Below are 20,300 nucleotides of genomic sequence, written 5' to 3'. Positions count from 1 at the left end.
TACTGGATAAGAAATAGAGTAATGGATCAGTGGATCAGGAAAGGTTCAAAAGAAACAGTAAATAGCTACAGTAATCTACTGTTTCACAAATCCAAAGACATTAATTTCTGGGATAACAACTCACTATTTGACAAAAAATTGTGGGAAAACTAGAAAATATTATGACAAAACTAGGCATAGTCCCACATCTAACATCCTATACCAAAATAAGCTCAAAATGGGAACAGGATTTTGACATAAAGTGTGATACCATAGAGTAATACTCTATCTGTTAGATCTATGAAAAGGGGAGAAATTACCAAGTAAGAAATAGAATACATTATAAATTGCAAAATGGATGATTTTGACTATATTAAATTAAAAAATTTGTAAACTAATAAAACCAATGCTGCCAAAATAAGAAGGAAAACAGAAAGCTGAGAAACAATTTTCATACTTAGGTTTCTGATAAAGGTTTCATTATATAGAGATTTGCCTAAAATTTATAAGGTAACAAGTCATTCCCCAACTGATAAATGGTTAAATGATATGAATTGACATTTTTCAAATGAAGAAATTAAAGCTATATATAATCATATGAAAAATGCCCCAAATCATTATTGATTAGAGAAATGCAAATTAAAATAACTATGAAGTTCTACCTCATACCTATCAGATTGGCTAAGATGACAAAAAGGGAAAATGATCATTGTTTGAGAGATTGTGGGAGGATTGTGATATTAATGCATTGTTCATGGCATTGTGAACTGATCCAACATTTCTGGAGAGCAATATGTAACTATGTCCAAAGAGCAATAAAACTTATCATACCCTTTGACCCAGCAATACCAATACTCAGTCTATCAGGAGAAAGCATAAAAAAATGGGAAAAGTCCCATATGATCCAAAATATATCACCACCAATTGGGGAATGGCTGAATAAATTATGGTATTTGAATGTTATGTAATACTATTGTTCTATAAGAAGTCATAAATGGTCAGACTCTAGAGAAGTGTGGAATGAATTACAGGAACTGTTGCTGAGCGAAAGGAGCAGAACCAAGAGAACACTGTACACATGAACAACAGTGTGAGCTGATCATCTTTGATCGATGCAGTTCCTCTCAGAAGTTCAAAGAGCTAGGACAACCCTAGGAGACCTGTTAAGGATAATGCTACCCCATCCAGAAGAAGAAAAACAGAACAAAACAAAAAAGTCCTACAAGAATCTTAATGAATACTTCATTCACTTTTAAAACTTTTCTCTTATGTATTTCTTTCCTATCTCATGGTTTTCTTTCTTTTTTCCTTAATCCTAATCCTTCAAAGCAAAAATGAATAATCTGTGAACATGTTAAACACAAATATGTATGTACGATATCCACCTGACTATTCACTTCCAAGGGAAGGGAGTGGGAAGGGAGAGTGGAAGGGAATTATGTAACTTAAAAATATGCATATGCATGTGCATGTGAATGAATGTTAAAAAACTTTCATAAAATGTAATTGGAAAAATAAAATATCAATAGAATAGGAGGGAGAAAAGGATTCATCTGACTATGCCTTTCACCTGCTAATGATACCCTGACTTCAACCAGTTGAAGTAAACTTACTTTCACAAATCATTGTTTTAGAAAAAACAGCTTTTTTTGGCTCTTTTTTTAACCATCTTTTTGTCTCTGTGCCTCTGTTTAAGCTGTTGTTCATCACTTGTCCCTTAGAATCCTTTGTTTACTTCAAAGTTCAAATAGAGCCTTCTTATGAGTCTTTTTCTGATTTCCTGACTGATAGTAACTTGTATCTCCACTGCCCTCAAAAAACAAAACAAAACAAAAATATTTCGTTATTGAATATTTATGTTCTATATACACTGTTAACCTGAGAACATATAACCTGAAGGACTGGGAAAATTTTCTTTTTTTGTTTTTGAGTCTCAAATACCCAGAACTGTTGTTTTCAGTTGTTTCTGACTCTTCCTGACCCCATTTGGGGGTTTTCTTGGCAAAGGTGCTAAAGTAGTTGCCCTTTTCCATTTCCAATTCATTTTACAAATGAGGAACCTAAGGCAATCAAGTTTAAGTGACTTGATATGGTCACATTTCTAGTAAGGGTCTGTGGCTAAATTTGAACTCAGGAATATGAGTCTTCCTAACTCTAGATCTGTTATTTAATCATGTCTGAATTTTCATGATTCCATTTGAGGTTTTCCTTGCAGAGATATTGGAATGATTTTCTAGCACTCTATCCTTTGTGCCACCTGGCTACAAAGTAATGTTGCTGATTAATGTCCCTTGAATCTCCAATCTATTATATTCTGACAGACGAACCCTTGCACACAGAATAGGGTTCTTTCTTGCCCTTGTGTAAGAAGAGCTGTTGTAATGAAGAAAATTCTTTTCCCTAGAACTAAAGTTTCAAACTTTTGGCCCACAGATTTGGTTGGAAAACTCCCAAATAAAATGTTATTGAATAATGTTTAACAAAATAAATAAAATACAACATAGATAATGGTAATTTGTGGCTTTCTGAGTCATATGCTTCTCCCTGTTTATATTTGAGTTCAACATTACTACCTTGGAGACTGAAGCTATGATTTGGTGGAAAAGCATCCATTGTCTTTCTTAGACTCATTCTTCTGCTGTCAACTAAGTTATTAGAGGTAGCCCAGTTACTTTGGAAGGGGGAAAAGGGGTAGGTCTAGGATTTGCTGCATTATTTTCTCTCTTGTGATTACTGTCCAAAGGCAAAGATTTATATTTGAAGTATGATGAACAGCCAATGAAAAGGCACAAAGATGAATTGGAGGATGGAATATAGATAAAAAGACATCAGTTTGGCAAAGTCAGAGTACAGGGAAGAGTAATGTCCAATGAGGTTAGAAAAACTGATTGAGATGCTTTGTGACAGGTTTTAAAAACTAATCTGAGTAATTAATATTTTATCCTAGAGACAACAAGGGGTTACCTGAGAAGGGAATGGCATGTTCCACTTTGCACTTAAGGAAAATTTCTTTGGCAGCAGTACGTATGGATAGAGTTAAATGGAGAAAGATGTGAGGCAGGGCAATCAATTTATTATAAGTTTGATATAATAATCTAGGCAAAAGATGATGATGGCTTCAGTTAAAGAGATTATTTTGTGAGTAGAGAGAATGGGGCAGGTATTTGGTGGACTTAGAAAAGCAAAATTTGCTCACTGATTCGAAATTGGTATTGAGGGAGAATGAGAAAATAATGAAGATGATGATGATTTGGTGGTGGTGGTGGTGATTATAGTGATAATGGTGTTAATAATCTGAAACTATGGACCAAGGAGACTGGAGAAATGGTGACATCTTTAACAGAAATAAAGTAGTTTTTTTTCCTTCTCTCCACAAGCTTCATTCCTTGAATTCTATTATACTATAATCATGCTTCCAAGCAAAACTCATCACCACAAACCTATTATCTGAGAGACTGAATCATCTTTGGTACTCAGAGCTCAGCAGTACTTTCAGTAGGCCCTGTCCCTCTGAACAGAGAGCTAGAGAACAGAGCAAAATATTTCTCACAGAATTTCTGTTTAAAGAAGACCCAAAGTCCAACCATTTCCAATTAGTGGCTATCCCTGGATTCTATATGAATATTATCATGCCTACTAATAATAGTTTCTCCTTATTTGTCCCCTTCCAGTTTCTTTTGGTGTGCTCTCTTTTGAATTCATTTGAAAGTTCTTTGGACAAAGAGATTGTCTTTCAATTTAAAAAATTGTATCACAGAGGTTAGCATAGTGCCTAGTAAATATGATGTACTTAATAAATGTTAGATTTGAATAATTTAGAAGAGGTGTAGGTTTGGAGGGAAATATAGTAAGCTATGTTTTAGACATAATCAATGAGATGTCTTTCAAATATCCAGTTAGAAATATTCAATTGGTAGTTGCTGATATATTAATGAGGTTGAAGGGCTGGACATATAGGTCTGGGAACCACTGGTGTAGAGGTGATAATTAAACCTACATGAGCCAATGATGTCACTAAGAGAGAAGAGAAAAGAGAAGGGAGCTCAGGACAGAACCTTGGGTAACAGACACAGTCAAGGTGCATGATTCACATGATAACTAGATAACAAAGAAAATCAGAAAGAGGAGTTGGACATGAAGTTCCAAGAGAGTGTCAGGAAAATACAGAGAGGACACAGAATGGAATAAGATGGCATTACCAATGTCAAATGCAACCAATAAGTCATGAAAGATAATGACTGAGAGAGGATCATAAAGTTGGCATATTGAAACATTTATAACTTTGGAAAGAGAAGTTTTAATTGAGTGATGAGTTAAGATACCAGAATACCAAAGTCTGAGAAGCATATGGAAAGATGAAAAAAGGGCAGCAAATATAAACAACTATTGGGGGTGGGGTTAGACCAAGAAAGGATATAGAAGGGTGGTCTGAAGAGACAATAGGGTCTTGGGCATGTTTGAAGGCAGTTAGGAAAGAATATTGATAAACTAATAATAACAATAATCATGATAATAATCAGAATTTATATTACAAGTACTTTGCGTGGGTCAAGAAAGCAATTTATTGATGCTATTACCTTCATTTTATAGTTAAAGTAAACAGAAGTTAAATGATTTTTCCAAGGTCACACAGCTAGTAAATATATCTAAGACTGGGTATTAGATAAAGTCTTTTGGCCATAGGTGTTCTAGCTAACATTAAGAAATATCAATAGAGGGAATATTTGCCTCAGAAGATAAAAGTTAAATTGAGAGAACTGGCTTTGGCAAGACAAAGCATCATTTCATTATCAGAGATATCAAGGCTTTTAGAAATGAAGAAAAAAGAAAAAGAGGGAACTCATATCCAATAGCCTCAATTTTTTCAGTAAAGTATAAGGGAATGTTCTTGCAGAACACATGGAATGTTTGAGGCAAGATGAGAAGGTTTGGAGAAGTTTTTGTAGTAAGTGACCTAAGAATTCAATTAAGGAAGAACAAAAGAATTCCCTTGCTGCAATGAGGGCAACATTGAATTTCTTTAACTTGAATATATAGTTAGAATAATTGGGTAACTTTTTCTAGCTCCACAAATTACTACCAATGAAATCAGGTTTTTTCCCCCAAACATGGGTTTTTTCAAAAATAACTTTACTCTATATAGCTGGATTACTCTTGTAAAAGATTCTACAAGTTTACAATTCCATCAAGAATAAATAGGTTCTAACAGCAACATGGGGATGATGATCAACCTTGATGGACTTGCTCATTCCATCAGTACAACAACCAGGGACAATTTGGAGCTGTCTGCAATGGAGAATACCATCTGTATCCAGAGAAAGAACTGTGGAGATTGAACAAAGACCAAGGACTATTAACTTTAATTTAGGAAAAAAACCTGATACCTTAGTGTCTGATCTTGCTATCTCTTGTACTTAAGGATATGATTTCTCTCTTATCACATTCAATTTGGATCAATGTATACCTTGGAAACAATGTGAAGACTGGCAAATTGCCTTCTTTGGGGGGGGAACTAAGATTAGGGGAAAATTGTAAAACTCAAAATAAATCAAATCTTTATAATTCAAAATAAAGAATGAATAGGTTTATTGGGCAGCTAGGTGGCACAGTAGATAGAGCACCAGCTCTGGAGTCAGGAATACCTGAATTCAAATTTGGCTTCAGACACTTAATAATTGCCTAGCTGTGTGACCTTGGGCAAGTCACTTAACCCTATTGCCTTAAATTTAAAAAAAAGTTAAAAAAATGAATGGGTTCCAAAGTCTCTGACAATACATTCAACATATTTTTGTCAGCATATGCCATTCCTTCCATCTTTTGTTAGCTGTATGTAGAATTTTTACTGTTATTAAGATCATATAACCAACTAATAACATAATAATTATTAATGAAATTAATAAAGATTTATTAAAATCCATATGGAAATGTATAAATATGAATGAATGGGTTCACTACTTCTAAAACATCCCCACAAGCACTGAAGAGAAATTTTTTCTCCTAGAGTTGTTGTAAAGATAAAATGAGAATGATCCATACAGATACAGATACAGATACAGATACAGATACAGATACAGATACAGATACAGATACAGATACAGATACAGATACAGATACAGATACAGATACAGATACAGATACAGATACAGATAGATATAGAAATAGATATAGATATAGACAGATATGGATATGGATATGATATGGAGATGGAGATAGATAGAGATAGAGATAGAGATAGAGATAGAGATAGAGATAGAGATAGAGATAGAGATAGAGATGATAGAGATACAGATACAGATACAGATACAGATACAGATACAGATGATAGAGATAGAGACAGAGATAGTGATAGAGATAGAGATAGAGACAGAAATAGAGATAGAGACAGAAATAGAGATAGAGACAGAGATAGCGATATTCATAAAGTAGTTGGAAAAAGTGTTACAGTAATGTTGCTATTATTATTATTATTAACATTGTTATTAATTTTTACTAATTTTATGGGTATGAGCCACTAAAGCTATTTTTGTGCAAACTTAAGAAAAGAATAGACATGGTTTCTCAAATGATTTTCTACAGCTGATGACTACATCTTTACTATGTCATGTATAACAAAGACATAGGCAATTCTTTTAACTAGAGATAGAGATTATAGAACAAGACCTGAGTGCTGCACATTTAACCACGACATATTAAAAGATTTAAAAGTAATTCTCTATTATGTTGGACAGATCTGCTATGATGAACTTTGTAAGAAAACAGAAATAAATTATGGAAGGTAAAAATATATGATGGATGTGTGATTTTCACCAGGGGAGGGAATAATCATAATAATCATGACCCATTGAAATCTCAAGATAAGTCCATGGCTAAACAAAATAATATTGGATTACCTCCCATCTTTACCAAGTTATAGAGATACAAGTATGCTATCTAAAAATGTCCAAAACATGCAGAATTCATTGCATTATTAATTTTTCTAGTTAATTTCATCAACTAATAAAAATACAAATCAAATTACTAAAAGTACAATTAATATTTAATATACCAAACCACTGTTACCATTTCAAGAAACAACAGTTATTAGAATTACTTCCATAACATTATCATAGAAAGAGTACTAGATTCTACATAAAAACACCTGAGTAAAAAAAATCTGCTACTTACTACCTGTGTAATCTTAGACAATTTATTAGGTTTCAGGTCTCTCATTTGTGAAATGTGAAGCATAAGAGAAAATGACTGCAAAGATATCTTTCAACATTAAGTCTATCACACCTTTGAAAATGTTATATTTGATAACCACAAGTAATATGATTTGTATTCTAAATGCAATATAAACAAATTTTGAAAAACATGCTTAGATCATGATTTCAATGCACAGAACAAAGTCATTTTCTTTGAACCACATTTCATTTTATTAGTTTTTTAATATCAGAACTGATAAAATGCTGACTATTTTAAGCATTAAATATATTTTAAGGTTTTTTTGAGTTTTTCAGCATGTGAACAAAATAATTATTTCTTGACTTTTATCCTAAATATATTGTATTAATTATTTCAATACATCAAAGATGAGGACAGAAAACAAAATAAACCACTTGATATTTATTAAAAGAACTAGACAGTAGAAATGATTATTATTTTGAAATTCAAAGAGCTCGAAAATTAGAGCTAAAACTTCCAGGGGCTCAGCAAAGAGCTATTTAAAGATGGGAACAATTAATATGTAAAAACTCTATGGGAGAGAAATAAATATATATCAACTGGGGTAGAAGCATCCAAAAGAGGCAGGCATTTTTTTAGTATGTATATATATATAGATAGATAGATAGATAGATAGATAGATAGATAGATATATATTGAACTAAATTCAATGAAATAGCCTGCTGAGGCATCATATATTATTTTGAGGGTTGTTTTTAGAAAAACAATAATAAATTAGAAAAAAAATTTAATATGGAATGAAGAATGCATCTGACATTTCACCTGTTAAAAAACTCCTTTAATAGGTACATATAATACAATGCAACATCACTAATTTGGATCCCACTAATGAAGAATCTAAAGTAATTTTTGGGCCAAATTTTACCTCTTAATTAACTGTGAAACCAATGCTAACTAAATCTTACAGTCTTATGGTATGCTAAACAAATTAATTGCAAAACAAGATTGCAAATGAAATTTTTTAACCTATTCAAAAAACATTGCTTTCAAATCTTTTTAGTAGCAACATTTATATATATACAAATAAAAGCTAATTACAAATAATCCTCCAATTTATCAAGGAAATTGTAATATTTCTAGTAGTTAACATAATCATTAAATGGAATCGCATGTACTTGAAAGTAATTAAAAATAAACTGCTTTTAAAAATTCTTTCATTTAGGTGTCCCACTAATTCACAATTTACTCAATACAGGCTGAACCTATAGCTATTAAAAATAACATTCACTTCCTTTGGAATGTGTGTGGGTGTATGTTATGTCCCACAAATTTTGCTTTTAAACTTTATGCATTTAAACATTTATTTCTAACATTTGTCTTGAAAAACTTCTAACCTGATGTATTTTTTCCTAACTTTATCCTACCTCATCCCTATAAGGCAGTCATATAGTTCAATTCACTACTAAAATTTATGACTGCTTGTTATTTTTGTCCCTTTGTTGTTATGGGGTGCTGTGATTCCTAATACTAAAGTTGAAGTATTTTGAAGGCCCATTCAGTCTGTTTCCTGATACTCCAATTTGATTACATTCTCAATTCATTTAACCCAATAATAAATATGTACACACTTTATAACATAATAATTCTGGATTCACAGCCTCCAAAGTTTCAGTTTTGGTCTTGCCTTCAATTAACTATATGAACATGGGCAAGCAATCTCTCCACACTGGGCCTCAATTTCCTTATTTGTAAAACTAGGAAAGTTGAATTAAATAAACTTTAGGGTATCTCCTAGGTCCCACATACTCTATTGCCAACTTTATTTTATGTTTCATCTCAATTCTCTTTGTTACTCTGCTCTCAATAATTTCTACTTATTCTAATTATAACCTCACTAAACAACTATAATTTTGGAGTTAGATTTTCTAAATAAATGTGCTCTAAATAAAAGTTCCCAAAATTTCATTTTGTTTATTACACTAAATTATTATTTTTTTAAATGATCCTATTGTTGGTTAGATTATATTTGAATTATATTAGAAATAATTCTAAAGCTGCCTTTTCTTATATTGCTTCTAATATATATCTGCAAAATAATGCATTTCATTATAGAGAGTTCAATTATATTTATATAATTTTGGAAGAAGATATTTCATTAAACACTAAACACATGAAAATATTCAAGAATATCATTTATATTATTGTTAGTAATTGATATTTTAATTCTAAAATTAGCAGAATTTCAGTTAAGCGGAATTGAATGTAACAAACTAAAATATAACATTGAGGCTTAGATACTTCAAGCTGAATAATAGAAATTTAAATTCAGGCCATAATGAATTTTAAAAAAAACTAACACTTTTATTTGAAGGAACAAAATTTAATGTTACACATCTCAAAGCTAGAAGGCTTAAAGTCTAATTTTATTTTAAATTTAAAGAATGACATCCCTATTACTCAAACCTCATCATTCAATTTCTATTTTCAAAGAAACATATGCCCATTGAATATTTTTGCACTATTCTACATACACATTAATATTCTAAATTAGCAGGCTAAGACTCTAAAATATCACTGTACTCATTTAGCTTGTTTATGTATTCCCAATAAATCACTCCCTTTCCCAAATACATACACACTCAGATTCAGGCACAGCCATGAAACCTATATATATATTTTCTCCCTTCCCTCCCCACACCCACTTAAAATACCCACTTTCATATGGAAATTTCAATATTTCATATGATAAAGAATTAGGACCTATGGTAGCATCAGGGAAAAACTGATGGGGAAAAACTCTAAAGATTTCTCACACCATGGAAAGAAATCAGCATTTATAGACTGTGCACTCTTGCTATTCAAGAACTGTCAATCATTTTTATTATGAAAGGTTAAACACCTGAAGGCTGCCACTCAACAGTGTAGAACTAGGTAGTGGCTTAAAAAATTGTCACACAAGTACTGAACAAGCAGAGAAACTAGACGTCTCTACCTTAAAACATTTGTATAAATATATTTATCAGTTTTTAAATATTACTCATTGGGATAACCTCATAAAAATCACAGCTTATATTTATGACTTTCCAGAAGCCATCTGTTACTATATTTTATCATTATTTATTACTTGAGTAGTGCTCAATGGGCAAATGTTGTTTTAAGTTTGTTCTACTCCCAATGAAAACAAAAGGTAAGAACCAGGCTGAAGAATCTGAAATGTACAGGATGCATGGAGAGAACCTTTTCTCCAATGGTTTCTTTGTGAGCTAAGGATCCTGGTTCTCACAACAGCTGTTACTGGGAAGATTTTTGAAAGAGGGTCGATACTGATGCTGAGAGAAGGGAGTAAAACCAAGAGAACAATGTACATATCAACAACATTGTGAGATGAACAACCTTGATGGAAGCAGCTCCTTTCATCAGTCCAGAGAGTAGTACACCTGTATTTGACTGGTTATGGACTATATTCTCCCCAACCCGAAGAAGAAAAATAAAACAAAATAAAGCACACAGAAAAAATACACCCCTGCCGAATCTGATGAACGCTTTATAAAAATAGTTTACTTCTCATGTATCTCTTTCCCTTAAACCTGATTCTTTCGTGCCAAAAATTGCTAATTTGTAAACATGTTTAACAAAATATGTATGTAAAATGCTAAATGTATGTAATGTAACAAAATATGTATGTAAAATGCTAAAATGCTCCCTGCTGAGGGAGGGGGAGGGAAGGGAGAGTGGAGGGAAATTTAGTAACTCAGAAACATATATGTACATATGGATGAAAATAAATAAACACACAGTTAAGTAATTATTAAGTTTCTGAGGCCAGATTTGAATTCAGGACCTCCTGACTCTGGGCCAGTGCTTTATCCAATGTGTCACCTAGCTGCCCCTGTCTTTTTTTAAAGATAAAGCAAAAGAGGCAGACAGGTGTATTCAATAAGAGAGCTATCGATTCCCTTCCCCTCATACTTTCCCATTGCTAGTATCTTCTCTATGAGTTTATCTTACATTTACATGTTATATATCTTTTATGTAGAGTTTCCTCCATTAGAATGTGAGTATCTTGAGGGCAGGATCTTTTTTTGCTTTCCTTTGTATATTCTTAGCGTTTGATATAACCCTTCAGGATAATGTGACTACAAGTAGCATTCTTGATGTTTTCATACTATATCCAATGTAGGACAAGTCATTTAACCTTGTATCTCAGATACTGTATTAAAGACTTTTAAATTCAGAACAACTATCAGTTGATATTGTTTTCTTTCTAAGAAGTTCTAATATCAATGAAATAAAAAATGCAACTTTTGCCTCACTCTCACTATCACTTCACCTTCCCTAAAAGAATTAACTGGAAGAGGCAACTTCTTTTACTAGCTAATTAGAATGCTTTATAACCAGACAGCCTTCCTTACCTTTTTTTTTAGGGTTTTTTTTTTGCAAGGCAAATGGAGTTAAGTGGCTTGCCCAAGGCCACACGGCTAGGAAATTATTAAGTGTCTGAGGCCAGATTTGAACTCAGGTACTCCTAACTCCAGGGCCGGTGCTCTATCCACTGTGCCACCTAGACGCCACAGGATTCCTTACTTTTAAACTAATTTTCTTCTGATAAAATTATAATTTTTGGTCATCTTCTATCCTCATTGAAATAAAGAAACTAAGTAACATTATTTTAAAATAAAACTTATTTATTTTCTTCCTATAGATTAAATGATACCATTTAAAATTTATCTTAGAGTTTTCAGCCCTCTTCCTCCCACAGATATTTAAATCTTTATAGATATAAAAAATCTCAAATTAATTTCATCATTTTTAGTAAGAATCTAAGCAACTAAAAAGGAGTCTTTAATATATGTTCATATTGGGGTGGCTAGGTGACACAGTGGATACAGCACTGGCCCTGAGTCAGGAGAGTACCTGAGTTCAAATCCAACCTCAGACACTTAATAATTACCGATCAGTGTGGCCTTGGCAGCCACTTAACCCTATTGCCTTGCAAAAACTAACCCCCCCCAAACCCACAAATATATGTTCATATTTATTCACATTTAAAATGATATTCTAAAATAGACAGTTTTACATTTTTTATAAGATACATAGTAATAGTACAAAATTAATTTTAGCTTTTATAGTTTCCATTTTTTAATGATCCTTTTTTAATTATCTTGAATACTTTTACTTTAAATTCAGAGCGCTATATGCAATTAATAATTTTTGAAAATAATCTGCACAATTTTATAATAATTGCAACTGTAATCATACCCCCTCCCCAAACAGAATATTTTACCTTCAGAGACAATGAATTTTTTTTCACTTGTTGTCTTCCAGAAGAAGCTAATTGACTACTTGTTGAGGATGGTTTGTAGTTTGGATTTTTGGTTAGGTATGGATTTGTATTAGATGACATCCAAACTTCTCTGTAATGATGAAATTCTTAGAGTCTAAGAAAATATAAATATAGTAAGTGAGAAGAAATTTGAAAAAATCTATGTTTGCATATTTACAGGTATTTGAAATTGCTGACATAGTTGATCAGATGTCACCTTGGGGAATGCTGAGGATCCCAAGGCCTCTTATTATGATCCGAGCATTCCGTATATATTTCCGATTTGAACTACCAAGAACAAGGATAACAAATATTTTAAAGTAAGTATTGTAATCCATAATTTTAATGAACTTTTAATAAATTCTTATTTGTAAGCAAGCTTACTATTTTATGTTTTACTAAACATTTATTTTTCTAGGCGTTCAGGAGAACAAATTTGGAGTGTTTCAATTTTCCTACTTTTCTTTCTACTTCTATATGGAATTTTAGGAGTTCAGATGTTTGGCACTTTTACCTATCACTGTGTAACTATTGACACTCAGCCGGGGTAAGTTTCTTTATGAACATTGATTTAATTTAGATTCTTTATTAGAAATAGCTATTTCTACATCATTTAGTGTCATCTTGAAACAGGGCTTTCTTATCTCTGTTGTACTGTTTAAACATTACTCTTCATCAATATTACCATTATTACTTTGGAATACCATGTTTATGTTTTGAAGAAAAAGGTGTCTCATAGTAACCTCTGGGTATACATCTTTATCCCCCTTCAAAATGGGGAGAAATTTCTTCCTGTGGCTCTAGAAAGGGGTAGATAGAGAAGTCTTAATCACTGTGATCCTTTCTAGCTTGTCTGACCCAGAAGCCATATTTCATTGCATGATCTGGAGATTCTCCTACCATATCTGATGAAAAACAATTTGTTTTTATTAAAACAACAATCAGTTATTTTAAAAAGTGAATAGTAAAATCTCATTCTGTTCATAATAATAAGATTAATATAATTATTTTTTACATTTGGGAAGCTTATACAAATAGACATACATGCACATAGACTTAAGTATGACAGCAGAGAGGTGATCCACCAACAGAAAAAAGTTGTATACATGTATTTTTAGATAATATTTTTCCTACAAGCTTTGTTATGCTTTTATATCAATTCCACAAAATGAGAGAAATAACACATAAGATGAAGAACAAAAGTAGTAATAAAAACTAATTTCTTGTTTAAAAAGAATTTGATAGGTTAATAGCTATGAACAATTAATAACTTTTGTAATGTAATAAAAAGAGCAATAAAATGAAACAAATTTTCTAATGTTGTCAGTTTGTATTAATGTCTCTTGGCAAGAATGAGACAGTTTGCAAAGATTTTATTTCAAATACTTTTTTTTAAAATACATGCTTTATAAAAAACAAGTAAAGCAATAAAATTCCAGCATGATTATACCTAACAGTAAGAAAAATAAGTCAATCACATGTACATTCTAAAAATAATCTCTCAAGTCAGAAAAGTTGACATTACTGTGTTTTCACTTGTTTCCAAGACCATTACTGCTCTTCTGAAATACAGTATATATATTTTTTACTCTAAAATGGCATTTGGGAAGGGAAATATAAAGCCTAACAGGATTTTACCAATTACTAAATTTCTGGATAAGCTTCTGCTGTCAAAAATATGAAGTGTCTGTGACAGGAACAATGAATGAACTATCTAGGTAACCATTTGTATTAGGGAGAAATGCAAAAACCAAAACAAGAAATACATGAATAAATAATACAGTGTAGAAAAGTCAGTGACTAGGTAAGAGAAATTTTAAGAGACTTTTCAACAAAATTTGTTTATTTCATATATTGAACAATATATGTGTAACGTGGTCCACCAAACGTATGGAACTTCCACCTCTACAAAACACATAGGAGTGTATCAATTTGAGCAAGCTTAAACTGGCTCTTGAAAAACAAACGTTACATTTTCAGTGCAAATATTTACAACTGAGAGATCAGTAGGTTTGATTTATTGTATTGTTCACACCCATGAGAAAATATTAATAATATAGGTTAAGCTTAAAAGTTTGTCATACATATCTTTTTCAGACATTTATTTGTTAAACATTTCACATCTTTGGGTAGGAGTGTCTCCTCACATCCCAGAGATAATAATAGAAAGAGAAATTTCATTCCTCTAATGGGGGGATATACATAAAATTATAAAGATTAATTCATTAAACCTTCAAATACTGGTATAAAAATAGGTAGATTGATTAAATAAGAGAGAATCAAGGGAAAAAGTATAACAACAAAATAATATTTGGTAAACCAAGAAAGTAAAGTTTCTTAGGAAAGAACAGCTGATTTAAAAAAAAAAGTTGGAAAAACAGAAAAGTAGCTTGACAGAAACTGGGCTTATACTATATTCCATAATATACTATAAATGGATATGCGATCTAAATGTTACACATCATTCTATAGGAAAAAATTGTAAGAGAGTCCTTACATAGCTATGAGTATTTTTTTAACCAAAAGAAACACAGACAATTATAGATGATAAAATAGAAAATTTTGGTTACATGAAAAGATTCTGCACAAATTTAACACACCTAGAATAAAATGAGAAGTAGATAAATTATTTTAAATTTGTTTAAAATTTCTCTGATAAGATCAGGATGTCAATATAATTAATAAATAATGGATATATAAGAAGAAGACAAAAGTTATTTCTCAACATATAAATGGGCAAACAAATCTTCAGCAGATTCTCAAAAGAATTGCAAACTACTGATGATCATATGAAAGAATGCTTCTGATCATTATTAATAAGAGAACCACCATGATGTGATAAAACCCTGATGATTCACTTAACACCATGAAAATTTGCAAAGATGACAAAAAAGAACAGTCCATGTTGGAGGGGTTGAAAAATATTGATACACTGTTGTGTGTTATAGCTGTGAATCAATATTTTTCAACCCCTCCAACATGGACTGCAATAAAAAATTATTTAAATAAACTGTCTATCTTTTGACCGAGAGAGTCTAGTATGGGACTTCAAGAGAGACATTAAAAAGAAAACTCTCACACATATCAGGATATTTATAGCAGAACTTTTTGTGGTAGCAAAGAATAGGAAACAAGTGGATGTCCATAAGTTGGGAGAATAGATAAACAAATTGTGATTTGTGAATATAATGGAATATTATTGTGCTATAAGAAATGATGATTATTACGGCTATAAAGAATTAGCTAAAGATCTACATTAATTTGTGCAGAAGTGAAGTTATCTGAGCCAAGATAACTATGTAAATAGAAAGAAACTTAAATATAAATGTAAAATTAACAAGAATTGATGGTCCAGAAGTTAGCAGACCTTGACAAATATTTTTTTATTTGTTAAAGGGAATTCAAAGTTATTAGCAAGTCCTCAAACTCCAACATTATCTATTGATTTTGGAAGAGAACTTAGTGTTCAGTCTCACTAACTCCATAATTTTATGGATAAGGAATGTGAGCACCTAGTAATCAAGCTATCAGATGCATTGATGCATTTCCTTTAGAAAGCCTTGAGATACAATGACAAAAACAAAAAAATAAAACAAACAAACAAACTTTTCAACTTTGAATGAAACAACCTGCATCTTGGGTATTAATTATATTATATGAGGCAGCTAAATAGTTCATGAATAGTGCACTGTACCTGAATTCAGGAAGACTTGAGTTCAAATACTGTCTCAGAAATTTAGTAGCTATGTGACTCTGGGATGACTTTAATTTCCTCATCTGTCAAATAGGAATAATAACATCTTTCTCCCAGGATTTTTGTGAGGATCAGTGAGATAATCATTGTAAATTACCTTGAAAATCTTAAAGTACTATAATAAATGTTTCTTCTTATTGTTATCATTAGTATACGTTAGACTTGCTCTTTTAACTCAGCTGACAAGCATTGAAGTAAATTTTTTCTTATCTTTTCAACTAGGGGTCCTCAATATCTCTTTCTAACAGCTTTTCTATGTCCTTGTTCTTTGATGATTATCACAATGTGAATCTCAGCTATTTAGCCATTTTACTATTCTAGCACATTATAATTTGTATATTTATAGTTCTTTGCATATACAATATCTCATTTACACATTTCCTATCAATTGTTTGTCAGACTGATCTGTAAAAACTTTTTGAGAGAAAAATAAAACTAAATAAGGAGAGTAGGGAGTTTTCTTTTCATATGTTTGGGTTGATATTAGAAATGATTTCCAAGACTTTTGGAAAAAAGAAAGAACAAAGAGACTGAAAACCACAGAAATAGAAAAAAGTTTTTCCCCTTTGGTGTTTTTTTTGCCAGAAAATGTGTTACCACATTGTCAGAAATTTTGTTCTAAATATGATTTTTAAAATAATTGTTAAATTTCTCAACTGACTATAGAAAACATCTGGAAACTCTTAGATATTTGCAAGGATTTTTGAAATCAAATATGAACTTAAGTAATCTTTTGTGAATTTTATAAAATAGAAAAATTTTAATAATTCTCTCTTGGTTAAGCTGTTATGTCACTTCCAATGAGAAAGCTTCTTTACTCTGTCTTGTCTGGTATATGTTTCTGTATACACACTTACTCTAATTACAATTTTGCTGTTGAATGGATAAATGAGATTCTTTAATGATTATCACAATATATTAACTATATCACAACATATTCACTATGTATGTGCATTGTGTAATTGGTTTTTGATTAGAAAGGAGTCAAGCCTTGGATCTTCTGTTCCTCATTAAGAAACAATATAGGCTCCTCTCCTACCTTGAGAGAGGTATGCTTTTTTATTAAAATATCTTAATTAAAAAAAATCATTTAGAAAAGAAACACTATAGTAAGGGGCAGCTAGGTGGAGTAGAGCATGGGCACTGGAGTCAGGAGGACCTGAGTTCAAATCCAAACTTAGACACTTGATAGTTACTTAGTTGTGTGACCTTGGGAAAGTCACTAAACCCCACTGCCTTGCAAAAATAAATAAATAAAAAGAAACAATAGAGTATAAGCACTGTTAATTTTTGATCTTCTAAGACAATATTTGTCCTGAGGGAATCCCTTTTCACTTAAATTTGATATCATTGATTTAAACAGAGGAAAATGATGAGTTTAGAAAAATTTCCTAATAACTCTGTGGTCATTACAAAATTTCTTCCCAGCACTATATTTGTAATATCTGAACAAAATGCTGTTGAATTTACTTTTGAATGTTGATTATTATGCTCCAAATAATCCAGTGATTTATTGAAAACATATTCTGCTTTAGTTGACACTGGTCCTTTTAAATAAAGGTAAGTGAACTGAACACTGACTGTGTTTAACTGCTGGTTCACAAAATTAACAAACAGTTCTAACAAGCAGGTAGAACTTCCAGGTTCTCTAGACCATATTTTCAGAACTTCTAAGCTATATTACAGTAACAGATATCTTCTATTTCCTTTAAAAAAAAGTTGCATGATTTTTTTTTTCCATTTGCAAAAATCTTTTCTTGGGGCAGCTAAGTGGCACAGTGGGCAGAGCACTAATCCTAGAGTCAGGGGGGCCTGTGTTTAAATCTCATTTCAACTACTAGTTGTGTGACCTTGAGCAAATTGCAGATCTCTTAAACCCAAATGTCTCCCCCCAAAAAACCCCCAACAAAAACAACTTTTCTTTTTCTCATACCTCTATATCCCATTTTGGAAAACAAAATGGATATCATGCTTCATTATCAGTCCTCTGGAATTGTTGTGGGTCATTGAGATTGTCAAAGTATTTTAAAAAGAAATTTGACTTTACCAAGTTGTCACAATTGCTCTTCTGGTTCTGCTTACTTCACTCTTCATCAGTGTCTTCCCAGGTTTCTTTAAGCATTCCCATTCATTGTTTCTTACAACACAATAAAATGTCATTATATTTACAGTATGATTACTCAGCCATTCCCTAATTGGGGAGCACCCTCTTATTTTTTAATTCTAGGCCACTATAAAACGGATAATATAAATTTTTGTCAATATTGGTCTTTGTTGGCTTGAATGGTTACTAGTGGTGTTGCTGGGTCTAAGGGACACACAGTTTAGTGACTTGTTGGGCATAGTTTCAGCTTGCTTTGTCTGTCTCCTTATGCTGTTCTGAGCTGGGAAAATGGCTCACTGTAATTTTCCTTAGGTTTCCTCATTTATTTCATTATTCTTTTCTTTTTTTTTTATGCCCCTATCTTTCTGTATTTTCAATAATATCTCTAGGGTCATTCAATGGCTGCTTACAAATAACAGTAATTTTTGTAGGTTATACTTCCAGAATATGGTATAATGAAAAGAGCAGGTCAGAGGACCTGTATTAAAATCCTACCTTTGATAATAATTACTATGATGCTATACACATCTTTAATTTACCTTGCATATAAAAAGAAGGATCTATACTGACTCAATTTCTAGAATCCTATAATACTTCTCTATCCTATTTTTTTCTCCTTCTGTAATGTGTTATAGTAACATGAATTAGATGATTTGAATTAGTTCTCCCATTTGCTATCTATTTGACCTTGGGAAAATCACTTAACATCCTAGGTTTTTTTTTTAATTTTTTAACATGTGGGAAGTAATATGTGTGCTCCTTCCTCCATAAGAAACTCTCACATGTGTAAATGTGAGCTATTATTATTCTAATTATTATTGTATAAACATGTTATTGTTGTAATTATTATTCCACCTTCCATGACAAAGAAGAATTTTTTTGCCTGATAAAAATATTTTATGAGTCTGCTTTCAGTTTCACTAATAAGTATTTATTATGTAAACTGGACTCTTATTTATTTGGGAAATGAACAGTAGATTGTTGCTGTTGGTCTATGGACTCCTCTATCCAAGCTAAATTGCCATCTACTGGACTCTGCTTCTGCCTTGTCTTTTTTACCTTTTATACAATCTCAGAAGATTCCTTCCTTCAGCAACAGTAAACATCTAAAAGCTAGACTTCCTCATCTTTCAATAGGGCTTGCCTTAACCATTTTGCTTGTAAGACATAGGGAACTACTTATCATCTCCTTTTGAAACAGGCAGGCAAATTGGTTGCCTGGAAACTACTCTGTTCTCATTACCAATGAGTAAGATGTCATATATCATTATTTAAACAGATGACAATATGGGGTTTTTTCCCCTCCAATTCTACAAGGACTCCATTTGGGGGCATTGAAGGAGTCATTTATTATATTGGACTCCAGTGATATGAAGAAAAAGTTAATATAATTTTCAAATCTGCCTTACTGAATTACAGGGAGAATGCAACCTAATATATTGAGAAGAAAATAGAAGACTTAAATAATAATTTGTTCCAAGAAAATACTTCATTCAAGAATAGTATATAATAGAAGTATTGAATTTGGAGAGGATTTGGGTTGAAACTCATCTATTTAATTTGGAGACTTTTGGTAAATCACTTACCCTCTCTAGACCTTAAATTACTGATATGAAAAATGAGGGTGTTGGATAAGATCAGAGGTGTCAAACATATGATCCACAATACTCAAGGGCATCCTAAACCATATAAAGATTTAACTGGGAAAATTTAAAAAAGAGAAAAGTAAATAAAAATATAATATAACATAGATAACATTTAAAAATTAAATCAACATGTGGCCCACAGGGATCCTTTATTTAGTTTAGTGATTAAAATTTGGCACTGAAGTATAGAATTTAGTAGGTGCCTCTCAAGTCAGAAATTCTGTGTTCCTAGAGGAATGAATGAAGACCATGCCATGTTGTTGAGCATTTATTGTTTCTGTAATTTTGAAGCTACCTATTTTAGTCACAAAAGCCTTTGGAAATGAATTC

The 20,300-nt window shown here is 31.7% G+C and overlaps 1 protein-coding gene across 1 annotated transcript in view; it reads left to right on the top strand.

Annotated features, from left to right (window-relative positions):
* Nucleotides 1-20,300, top strand: part of LOC141492275 (sodium leak channel NALCN-like) — a 121,878-nt gene that overhangs the window by 8,238 nt on the left and 93,340 nt on the right. Inside the window, exons 2-3 of the mRNA XM_074192774.1 lie at nt 12,647-12,786; nt 12,885-13,013. Of these exons, the coding sequence (XP_074048875.1) occupies nt 12,647-12,786; nt 12,885-13,013 (269 nt within the window). The remainder of the gene's footprint in view (nt 1-12,646; nt 12,787-12,884; nt 13,014-20,300) is intronic.

Source organism: Macrotis lagotis, chromosome 6, assembly GCF_037893015.1.
Source record: "Macrotis lagotis isolate mMagLag1 chromosome 6, bilby.v1.9.chrom.fasta, whole genome shotgun sequence".
In the NCBI taxonomy this organism is placed as follows: Eukaryota; Metazoa; Chordata; class Mammalia; order Peramelemorphia; family Peramelidae; genus Macrotis; species Macrotis lagotis.
The sequence above is the reverse complement of the archived record's forward strand: the minus strand, read 5'-3'. Positions and strand labels throughout refer to the sequence as shown.